This window comes from Wyeomyia smithii, chromosome 3 (genome assembly GCF_029784165.1).
Source record: "Wyeomyia smithii strain HCP4-BCI-WySm-NY-G18 chromosome 3, ASM2978416v1, whole genome shotgun sequence".
In the NCBI taxonomy this organism is placed as follows: domain Eukaryota; kingdom Metazoa; phylum Arthropoda; class Insecta; order Diptera; family Culicidae; genus Wyeomyia; species Wyeomyia smithii.
In genome coordinates, this window is record NC_073696.1 from 89,815,410 (window position 1) to 89,827,441 (window position 12,032).

The 12,032-nt window shown below is 45.5% G+C and overlaps 1 protein-coding gene across 1 annotated transcript; it reads left to right on the forward strand.

Moving 5' to 3' along the window:
- Positions 1 to 3,222: 3,222 nt before the first annotated feature.
- LOC129728394 (uncharacterized) lies at positions 3,223 to 8,505 on the forward strand. The gene has a single exon (XM_055686832.1). The coding sequence runs from the start codon at positions 3,223 to 3,225 to the stop codon at positions 8,503 to 8,505; it is 5,283 nt and encodes a 1,760-aa protein (XP_055542807.1).
- The last annotated feature ends 3,527 nt before the right edge of the window (positions 8,506 to 12,032 follow it).

Consider the following 12,032-nt stretch of genomic DNA (forward strand, 5'->3'; position numbering starts at 1 on the left):
CCGTCTGCATCCCTGATCGGTGTCACAAAGCCGCCCTCGAGAAGGAGAGTTTCTCCCTCGAGATCGAGCTAGCCTTGGCAAAAGAGGTCGTGAGAGCCCACCCCGCTAGTCCCCAGAGGAACGACCAGGGACTTGGGGAATTAGACGTGACCCTTCCGGTAACGTACCACAGTAACAAATGTGCATCACACCATCTGCTGTAGAGAGAGCGCAGAGTAATAGTTTCTCTGACGAAAAAACGCTCCTAATTCGACCGAGCAAAAACGCAGTGAAACTCTTGTAAATTGCTCATCCGTGCATGCAAAAAAAGTGAAATAAATTGCTCGGCGATCAACTGAGCATTGCATTACCGTTCTCGTCGCTCTGGGGTGCGGCAAAAACAGTATAAAATCGAACTTTCTGCAGAATACGCACCCATGGTGAGTTGTTAATCTTCCTATAATATTAAATTCGAAAACGGTTTTGAAGTGGCCTCAATGTGAACCTAAATGTTATGATATTTAGCCAACTTATCTTCTAGTAAAGGAGAAGCTAACGAAAACTACTCCCTCTTAAACTGAGAGAGCAAACAAATGTTCACACCTAACACGCAATGATTAAGAGTGTAAAGAAACTCTGCGACTGAAATACTCTACGCCTAAATGTGGATAATTGCTCACTCTGTGTGAGAGCAAGTCTAGTTCTCCAAGGAGTTTGGCAGGTAGAGAAGGAAATCTGAGCAAAAATCAAGCGAACGGAAGAAGCCTGGTTTAAAGTACATTCGTTTTTATCATTTTGATGGAACTAAGCAGAACGCATTGTCGCTAATGCAACCGACTATATGCCAGCTGTGATGGAATATTTGATTACTGTAGACCCGAATCATTTCACACCATCCGTAACTGGCTCTTTATAAACAAACTCCTACCTGGTGTTATCTTCACCCGCCGAAAGTGCCACGTATTCAATTTGTTTCATTACTCCAGAATACCGGGAAGAAGGTTTAAATATTTGTGTTGTCAATACAAGCTACTGTCGACAGCTGTTTTAATTCGAATATCTACCAAGTGTAAAGTGACCAGAAGGCTGAAACTTCCATGCGGGACACACCTATTCAATTGTGCGACAGACGGAGAGGAGGGGGGGGGGTAAGGGTTGGGTAGTTACCTTCAAACGGTGATAAATCACACGTGAATTGTTACAAAAGTCGGCGAAACATTTTTTTAAACCAAAATGTTTGAAGCAGCACAAAAAATCATCCCGAAAATAAGAAATTAAGAGAATCTAACGTTCTTTGAATGAAACATACGTTCTAGAAATTACTTTCGCAGTAAAGCATTTTTATCGTTAGATGCAACTTATGTACGCAATTTACAGTTCTTGTAAATAGTTTTTCTGCCGCTTTTAGCAAATTGGTTGTTCGCAAGTACCCCAACGCTACAACCCTTACAATATCACAGAACGAGCCAACAAAAAAACAATATCACAGAACGAGCCACACTGCTGCATAAGGAAGCCGATCAATCCACATCGGCTACTGCAGAGCAGACAATGAGTGACCAGCCGCTATCATTTTCTCATCGACACCGATCGCTGCTGGAGCGATATCGAAGCTGGAGCTAGAGCCGAAGACGTGCTACCGATAAACCCATCGTTCGCCGAAGGAATTGACCCGATCGCTGCTAGAGCGAGAATCGATCACCGGAGAGATGCCACCGATAAGCCGATCGATGAGGCGTCGCCAGGAGAGAGGCAGTCAACCCGAACTTCATCCCACCGCCGACCGCTGCCAGATAACATCGCACGGCCCATCTAGGATCGTTATCTATTAAAGCGCTGCTGGAGCAGCGCGCTAGTCTCCTTCCAATCACCGGATAGCATGGGCGGTGGAACCGCATGCTAATCTATTCATTTAATTTAAGTCATTAATTGTAACAGTTAAGCAAATAAAATTAAGCATATAGTTTGTGTTAAATGTTTTAAATAAACCTGTGTTATCAGTGCAAAATGTGTTAGTTTGTTGGAGAGAAAGGCGCCGCTGGATCCGTGTATACTCGGTCATTCTGCTGGGAGTAGCAGAATTCCTTCGATGCTAGGGTTTGGATTCTAAACTTACAACGAGCTATCGAAACTTGGAGGTATCCGGTCCCATCCCCCAAGATTTTGGTCCTTCGAGCCGGATCCAGGACCGGCTTCGCAATTGGATTCGTCGGCACAGGGTCGACGCGTATAATTTCTTCCGCTGATTGGACTGGCGTGGTTGGAAAACGCCATCTTCCGTGTGCATTGCGGCACAAAAAGGGCCAACTCCTTTTAAGTTGCTGTGGCTTGGGTGGATCGCCATTGCTCCCGCTTCAACTTCTCAATAGAAGCAGCGTACTCTAGTGCTAGCGTGGCTTGGTGGACGCCATCGCTTTATCGATCCTCTTGGCTTGGACTTTGCCGATTGGATAGTTTATCAGGTTAGTGAAGCCTTTGCATGCTATATGTCCAGCCGAGCTGGGAGAAATTCGCAATACTAATGCTTGCTTTATCTGGTGATCCGAAAATAATTTATTATTCACATCCTGAGTGATTATCGAAATTCCGTGACGAGGAAAGTGTTCAACCATTGGTGCGGCCGGATTGGCGAAATAATTGATCGCTATACTACATATCCCGGATATTAAGCTACACTGGCGGTAGTGAATTGGACTTACTGGTCGAAAGTTTCCAACATTTTGAAGCATCGAAGAGGCAGCGCAACATATTTTTTGCTCAGGTAAAACTTTAGTATATGTACTGCCGTGGCTAGGCACGCAGATAATACACTTAAATTTAAATCGATCCTCTTCGTTTTGCTTTAACTCTGGTGAGCCTTTGCCTTGAGAGGCACATGATTGCGAGTGTTTCAATTTACGTTTGAAGTCCGTTTGCTGGAGGACTAAGCGGTTGTTTCTGGTGCAAATAATTTTTCGTGTGGTAAGTTGCCACGGTATATGCCCGCCGAAGCCGGCACATTCTGCTTACTACATCGCTGTTTCCTCTTCGCTCTCGTTATCTGTTGTTTGAGTGCTATCCACTTGTCGGTTGACTGGGACGTCGCGAGGCTTGAGGAGATTTTTTTGCAAAATTTGGAGTACCACCACCTGGGTCTGTCGTTCAGTGCTTACAGTATATGCCTAGCCAAGCTAGGATTTATCGTAGATTACTACACCACGTCTATTTTTCCTTGCTCATCGGTTTAACGGTGACGTCAGCATAATGCCCGCGGCCAATTCAGCAGCAGCCAAGAAGGCGCCGTCAATGAGGGCGCTTACAGCGAGAATGAAGGAAATTCAACTATCATTCAATGACATCTGGAGGTTTATGCAAGAATTCAAGGAATCCAATACAGCAACCGAGGTGCAGGTACGCCTTGCCAAATTGGAGGAGCTGTGGGAAGGTTTTAGCGATGTGATGGTGGAGATTTTTGCACACGATAACTACAGTGCAGAAACTAGTGGTTTAGAAAAAGAGCGAATGGAATTCAGCGACCGTTATTACGAAGTCAAATCCTTTCTGGTGGACAAGACTAAGGAGCTTGAAGAGCCACATCGATTAGCAAATTCAACCCGAGTAGGAGACGTTACAACGCACGGTGGTATGGACCACGTCCGGTTGCCGCAAATTAAATTGCAAAGTTTTAATGGAGACATCGATGAGTGGTTGAGTTTCCGAGATTTGTTTACATCGCTCATCCACTGGAAGGAAGATCTACCGGAAGTAGAGAAATTCCATTATCTCAAGGGGTGTTTGCAGGGAGAGCCAAAGAGTTTAATCGATCCGCTGCAAATTACGAGAGCCAACTATCAGGTAGCCTGGGAGTTGCTACTTAAACGGTACAACAATTGTAAACAGCTTAGGAAGCGCCAGGTTCAAGCGCTTTTCATTTTGCCCACACTGACCAAGGAATCAGTATTCGATCTGCATACTCTCATTGAAGGCTTCGAGAGAATAGTGCAGACACTGGATCAAGTAGTTCAACAGGCGGACTACAAGGACCTCCTTCTAGTAAACATTCTTACTGCACGATTGGATCCGGTCACTAGAAGGGGGTGGGAAGAGGTGTCATCAGCAAAGGAACAGGATACTTTAGCGGATTTGACGGAATTTCTACGACGTAGGGTACAGGTTTTGGACTGCCTACCATCCAGGTGCAGTGACACTAGGGGTGTCCCGCAACAACATCCAAGGCAGAAACATTCCATAGCTGGGGTATGCTATAATTCCAGCCAAGCGTCTGGGGGACGCTGTACGGCTTGTACGTCGGACCATCCGCTTTATTTGTGCAGCACATTCCAGAAAATGACAGTGGTGGAAAGAGATGCATTATTAAAAAGTCATGCTCTTTGCCGCAATTGCTTCCGAGTTGGCCATCAGGCGAAAAATTGCACATCCAAATATTCGTGTAGGAACTGCAGAGGTCGTCACCATACGTTAGTTTGTTTCAATCAAAGGGAGAAGGAAACCAAGGTTGCAGCGGTTGCAAGGGATAATACACTACCTTCCAAGGAATCGGACAATCCAGCCTCCACCCAAACGGCTAATATGGCAGCCGTGAATATTCAGGTATCCGGAGCAGCTCGTCAGTATGCTTCCCATGTGCTTCTGGCCACAGCAGTTGTCACGGTCGAAGACGATGATGGTAATCGGTTCCCTGCCCGCGCTATGCTGGATTCAGGATCAGAGAGTAATTTTATCACCGAACGGTTAAGCCAACGTTTAAAGGTGACTCGAGATCGGGTTAATATATCGGTCGTCGGGATAGGTCAAGCTTCAACCATAGTAAAGCAGAGGTTAAGAACGTTAATACGGTCTCGAGTTTCACCGTTCTCGCGCGAACTAAGCTTTCTAGTTCTTCCAAGAGTAACAGTTAGTCTTCCTACTACAACAATTGATACGGAAAGGTGGAACATCCCGAGCGGCATCCAATTAGCCGATCCAGCATTCTTCGAATCTCATGGGGTGGACTTAGTGCTAGGTATTGAAGCATTCTTTGATTTCTTTGAAACTGGCCGAAGGATTTCGTTGGGAGAGCAACTACCTACACTAAATGAATCGGTCTTCGGCTGGGTAATTTGCGGTGGTTCTGCAGCACCAAGCCAATCCTGGCAAATCAGATGCAATGTGTCTACTTCAGAACAGCTAGATACATTAATCTCTCGCTTCTGGGCTTGTGAAGAGGTGGATACTGTTAGAACTTATTCACCAGAGGAACGACGATGTGAAGACATTTTCACACAGACGGTACAACGCAACACAGATGGGCGTTACACCGTTGCCTTACCGAAAAGGAAGGACATCCTATTCAACCTGGGCGATTCAAGGGACATCGCATTCAGACGTCTTCAGGGAACCGAACGTAGACTGGCAAGAGATGAAAATCTGCGAAAGGAATATACCACTTTTATGGACGAATATCGGCGACTCGGGCACATGCAGAGGATCGACGACACGGATTCGGTTCAACGATGCTACTTGCCGCACCATCCCGTCGTCAAAGAATCTAGTACCACCACTAAGGTCAGGGTCGTGTTCGATGCCTCATGTAAAACGACCACTGGGGTGTCTCTCAACGACGTTTTACTGGTGGGGCCAGTGATACAGGAAGATCTTCGTTCAATTATCCTGCGAAGTAGGACCAAGCAAGTCATGCTCGTGTCCGACGTGGAGAAAATGTTCCGCCAAATAAACATTTGTCCCGAAGATCGACCGCTCCAATGCATCCTTTGGCGAAACTCGCCATCCGAGAAAGCTCAAACCTACGAGCTTAATACCGTAACCTACGGAACTAAACCAGCCCCATTTTTGGCCACCAGGACTCTACATCAACTGGCAGTTGACGAACAAGAACGGTTTCCGCTAGCGGCGAGTGCTACAATCCATGACACCTACATGGATGATGTCATCACAGGGGCGGACAGCATAGAAACTGCGCTAGAGCTGAGGATTCAGTTAGATAAAATGATGTCACGGGGAGGTTTCCGGCTTAGAAAGTGGGCTTCGAACTCTCCAGACGTATTAAAGGGCCTTCCTGAGGATGGATTGGCCATTCGCGCTTTGGAAGGAATTAATCTTGATCCAAACTCATCGGTGAAAACATTAGGCTTGACCTGGATGCCTGTGCCAGATACACTTAAATTCAGTTTTGCTATCCCTACTCTGAAGGATAAATTACCACTAACTAAAAGATATGTACTGTCGGTCATAGCTACACTCTTCGACCCACTGGGACTGTTAGGCGCTACTATCACGTCAGCAAAAATTTTCATGCAAAGGTTATGGACGTTACGCGACGACGGCGGTAACCCTCTGAGCTGGGATCAATCACTGCCTCCAACGGTGGGTGAGGCTTGGGTGAAATTTCAGGAACAAATTCCCCAACTGAATGAGTTGCGTAATAAGCGGTGTGTTATTATCCCACAGCCTGTCGCCGTGGAGATTCATTGTTTTTCTGATGCCTCGGAGAAGGCATACGGTGCATGTCTATATTTGAAGAGTATAAACGCTGGGGGAGAGGTCAGAGTGCACCTATTATCTTCCAAATCAAGAATAGCTCCACTAAAATGTCAAACGATTCCGCGGCTAGAGCTTTGCGGTGCAGAACTAGCAGCGAAACTGTTCGAAAAGGTAAATGGCGCGATACGCCTAGCGACACGAGCTTATTTTTGGACGGACTCAACCTGCGTGTTACGATGGATTTCAGCTACACCCACAACCTGGTCCACATATGTGGCCAATCGAACAGCAAACATTCAAACTATCACCGAGTGTGGCCAATGGAGGCATGTCCCTGGTGCGCAGAATCCGGCTGACTTGATTTCCCGAGGGATTTTGCCAGGAGAAATACTACAAAACACTTCCTGGTGGGAAGGTCCCGATTGGCTAAAACTAGAGATGGCTTCCTGGCCAAATGTTTCAGTGAACTTACGCGCAGAAGAAGGGGATGAGGAGAGACGTCGTTCTGTAATTGCCGCTGTTGTTTCTACTAACAATGAATTCAATGAAACATGGCTTGCCAAATACTCGTCTTACACCTCGCTTATCCGTGTTACAGCATATTGCTTGCGATTCATAAAGTTGCTGCGGACACATCGCAAAGAGAAGGTTCAATCAGAATTTTTAAATAGCACGGAATTGAAGGAAGCAGAAACGGTATGGGTGCGTCAAATACAAAAGGAGTGTTTTGCGGATGAATGGTCTAAGTTATCAAAGGGAACTAGTGTGCCAAAAAACTCTCCATTGAGATGGTTCAACCCGTTTATCAGCAAGGATCAGGTGATACGATTGGGCGGAAGGTTGAAAAATTCGTTAGAGCCAGATGAAGTAAAACACCCGGTTGCATTGCCGGCACGACACCGTTTCACCCGCATGCTGTTGGATTACTACCACGTTCGACTTCTTCACGCTGGGCCGCAGTTATTATTGTCAGTCGTCAGGCTTCGGGTTTGGCCATTGGGTGGCAGAAGTCTAGCGAGACAGATTATACACAAATGCCTGAAATGTTTCCGTTCGAAACCATCAGCTGTTCAGCAATTTATGGCGGATCTCCCGATGTCGAGAGTGACCATCTCACGACCATTCTCCCGTACCGGAGTTGACTACTTTGGTCCAGTTTTCGTTCGACCACTTCCAAGGCGGCCAGCAGTAAAGGCTTACGTAGCCATTTTCATTTGTCTCTGTACAAAGGCGGTCCATATGGAACTGGTTACGGATCTGTCTACCGAACGGTTCCTCCAGGCACTGCGACGATTCGTGGGTAGACGAGGCCGATGTTCAGATATTTTTTCCGACAACGGAACCAACTTTGTCGGTGCACGTAACAAATTGTCAGAATTTTTGAAGGTCTTAAAGAGTCGAGACCACCACGATGCAGTATCCAGAGAGTGTGCCAAGGAGGGCATACATTGGCATTTCAATCCACCGAGCGCCCCCCACTTTGGCGGTATCTGGGAAGCGGCAGTCCGATCTGCAAAACATCATCTATTGAGAGTGATAGGCGAAACACCCCTTTCGCCGGAAGATTTCAGCACGCTACTGGTGCAGGTAGAAGCTTGCCTCAATTCCCGCCCCCTTACGCCGCAAAGTGACGATCCGAATGATTTGGAGCCATTAACACCGGCACACTTTTTGATCGGCTCGTCCCTGCAAGCCATCCCCGAACCAAACGTAGATCAATTGCCAACCTCTCGGCTTAACCATTGGCAATCAATGCAGCGTCATCTGCAGACCTTCTGGAAACGATGGAGACAAGAATATTTGTGTCAGTTGCAAGGTCGAACAAAACGTTGGAAGCCAGCCGTCCCCATTGAAGAAGGAAAATTGGTCGTCGTTAAGGACGAAAATTTGCCCCCTATGAAGTGGAAGATGGGTAGAATCTGCCAGCTGCATCCCTCGGCTGACAACATAGTGCGAGTCGTAACACTGAAGACAGCCACGGGAAATTTGACACGCCCAGTGGAGAAAATTTGCTTGCTTCCAGTGCCGGATGATGAGGAAGCTTAGCGTACACCTACCCACAATCCCGTCCCGCCGAAGAGGATCTGTTTTTTCTTTCTTTTCAGAAATCTACAATTTCTGGGTGGGTGAGGATGTTCGCAAGTACCCCAACGCTACAACCCTTACAATATCACAGAACGAGCCAACAAAAAAACAATATCACAGAACGAGCCACACTGCTGCATAAGGAAGCCGATCAATCCACATCGGCTACTGCAGAGCAGACAATGAGTGACCAGCCGCTATCATTTTCTCATCGACACCGATCGCTGCTGGAGCGATATCGAAGCTGGAGCTAGAGCCGAAGACGTGCTACCGATAAACCCATCGATCGCCGAAGGAATTGACCCGATCGCTGCTAGAGCGAGAATCGATCACCGGAGAGATGCCACCGATAAGCCGATCGATGAGGCGTCGCCAGGAGAGAGGCAGTCAACCCGAACTTCATCCCACCGCCGACCGCTGCCAGATAACATCGCACGGCCCATCTAGGATCGTTATCTATTAAAGCGCTGCTGGAGCAGCGCGCTAGTCTCCTTCCAATCACCGGATAGCATGGGCGGTGGAACCGCATGCTAATCTATTCATTTAATTTAAGTCATTAATTGTAACAGTTAAGCAAATAAAATTAAGCATATAGTTTGTGTTAAATGTTTTAAATAAACCTGTGTTATCAGTGCAAAATGTGTTAGTTTGTTGGAGAGAAAGGCGCCGCTGGATCCGTGTATACTCGGTCATTCTGCTGGGAGTAGCAGAATTCCTTCGATGCTGGGGTTTGGATTCTAAACTTACAACGAGCTATCGAAATTTGGAGGTATCCGGTCCCATCCCCCAACATTGGTGAATAGCGTTTGGAAGACCAACATTTTTGACGAGAGTTCAGCTGAAAAATTATTGAAATCGCTAATCCGCTAACTAATATATAGCGATTTTGCGGAATCGTACCCACCACTGGTTACAGCATTAGTTCCTGGTAAAAACAACGCGAAGTTTACTTTTCAAATTTTGGAATACAATAATATTGATTTCAAAATTAAGCAAGAGGGTATTAATGAGTAGATTGATACCTATCGAAGAGGCACGTTGTACCAGTAAAGATATGTGAAATATGGTGATACAATTTTATTCAAACCGCGGGGCATCTCAAGGGCACGCGGACATTTTAGATGAACGCGGGATATTTTGCGGGACGCGTATCTACGCGGGATATTTTGTTGAAAAGCGGGACAGTCCCGCGAAACTTGACCCAGGTAGTAGTGACTAGGAATCTAATACCTAATTATATTATCTAATATCATAACTTTTGTTTAGTTACATTTTACAAGGAAACGTTGTTCTAAAGAAGCATTTCGGTATTTTTTAGAATTTTTTTTGAACGTATTAGGTGAAAAGGGGCAAGTGGAATCATAATGTCAATGCATTTCCTTGAAGCCGAGTTGTAGTACTATAAACTCATGTAGGTTCCATTTGTCTCAATCCACCCATTCTTCATTCTACACGTTGTTGAAGTTATCGAAAAAATAAGCTAAAATTAATATGGGGCAGTGAGGAAAGGTCCTGGAGATGTGTGGTCTTCAACAAAAACGTGTGTTTTGTATACCCAAATGCTTCTTTAGAACAACGTTTTCTTATAAAATGTAACTAACAAGAGTTAAGTACAAAAAGCTACATTGTCATTGTCATTGTTTAATGTATAGCCCGTGCTTTCCGCTAAGTCAGCATATCTGGGGACTAACCCCTGGTCTATACACTTATTTTGATCCTTCCCGTTGCACGTGTCAGCATGTGCGATACTCTAGACTCACATAGGTGGTCGTATCCGGGTCCTCCCCTGGGTTGGCGCAATGTCCGGCCAGGTTCTGGTACATTAACTTATTAATCCCACCCCCATCGTTATTCAGTTGCATTTGTAAATGTTTTGAAAAATATTTGGAAAAATTTTGAGATATTGGTGAACAAATTAAATGCATTGTTATTATTTTTATTTTTACTCACCTTTTGTTGTGTAAGACTTTCCGTACTCACGTGTCCTTCAATTGTTCTTGTTTTGTTACTCTAGATCGGTCTCCGACGAAGAATCATCGGATGTTTCCAAGTGGAGATGATCATGTTGCGGATCTGGGTACGTTTCTTCATCTTCTATGTCAGTAAAACCAAGGAAGTCCTCCTCGTATTCCTCCAGTTCTGACATTTCTTCCGATATTAAATTCTTCATGTTGTTAAGGAATCATTTTATTCTATTTCTGTCCTCAGCCACGTAACGGATGTGTTCAGCTGATACTCCTGTGCATAATACGTCCTGTTCTACGCAATACTGCCAATTGAAACAGGGACGGCCCTTTTTTAATGGTCCTGGAATGTTGTATTCCGCCGCTAGTTTCTGTATCTGTCCGTCGTCCATCCTTTGTACGTGACCCCAGTATAATAATCTGGCGATTCTTATTTTCCTTATAATTGTAATTCCTTCCAACATGACTTCTACGTTTGTCATTCCAGATTCTGTTTCGGTTTGGTTGTCATTAAAGCTGTGGTATAAATCTAAGACTATCGCGGATTCCATGTCTCGAAGGCGGTCACGGTTTTTTTTCGTAAGCGTGGTTACTTTCAGGCCGTACAGTGCGATCGGAGCTATTACCGTGTCGTATATTTTTCTCGTCGTTCTCCATTGCACTTTGTAGTTTTTCACGAAGCTCAATACACTCTGTATACCCTGAGAGCCTTCGCGATGCGTTCCGCTACTGCTTCTTTTCGGTTTAAAGAGCTGGTGAGGTATGTGCCTAGGTACTTCATTTTTGTCACTACCTTTAGGATGTATGGGCCAAAAGTTTCGACGTGGGGAGGTTCGCGTGCCACCGTTACTGACGGGTCCCGTATAAGTCCTTCCGTTTTATTAACGTTTAGTTCTAACCCGAATGCTTGAAGAGCTGGAGTTAATATTGTTATCAGCCTTTCAATTTGCGAGATGTGGGTTAATATGGCAATTATGTCGTCCGCGTACACTCGTAAACAAGGAAGCTTGATTCGGCCAACTTGTCCCAGTAATAACTCTGGCATCTCTCGTTGTACTCGCATTAGCGCTTGGTCCAGTAGATACACAAAAAGTTTAGGTGAGAGTGGGCATCCTCGTACCTTACTGTATTCTTCTGTTCTTTGTCCGAACCATTGTAGCGTTGTTCTTTCCGTCATGCAGCATCTTATGATTCTGATTACGAGGTACGCTGGTACTCCCAGCTCTTTGAGAACATGTGGTACACGGGCCAAATCTATGCGGTCGAATGATTGTCGTAGGTCCAAAGATAAGATGTAAGTGACTTTTCCTTTTCTCCAGCGGTCGTCGAGAATCTGACGAACGATAAACACTTGGTCTTCTGCGGAACGATTTCGGTGGTACGCGAATTGGTAGTTGGGTACCTCACCTAAGAAAGATTCTAATTGTTCTAGCAAGAATCGAGCATAAATTTTATAGATGGATTGGCACAGTGTTAATCGGCGAAATTCATCAGGTCCTTTGGGGCTTGTTGTTTTAGGTATCG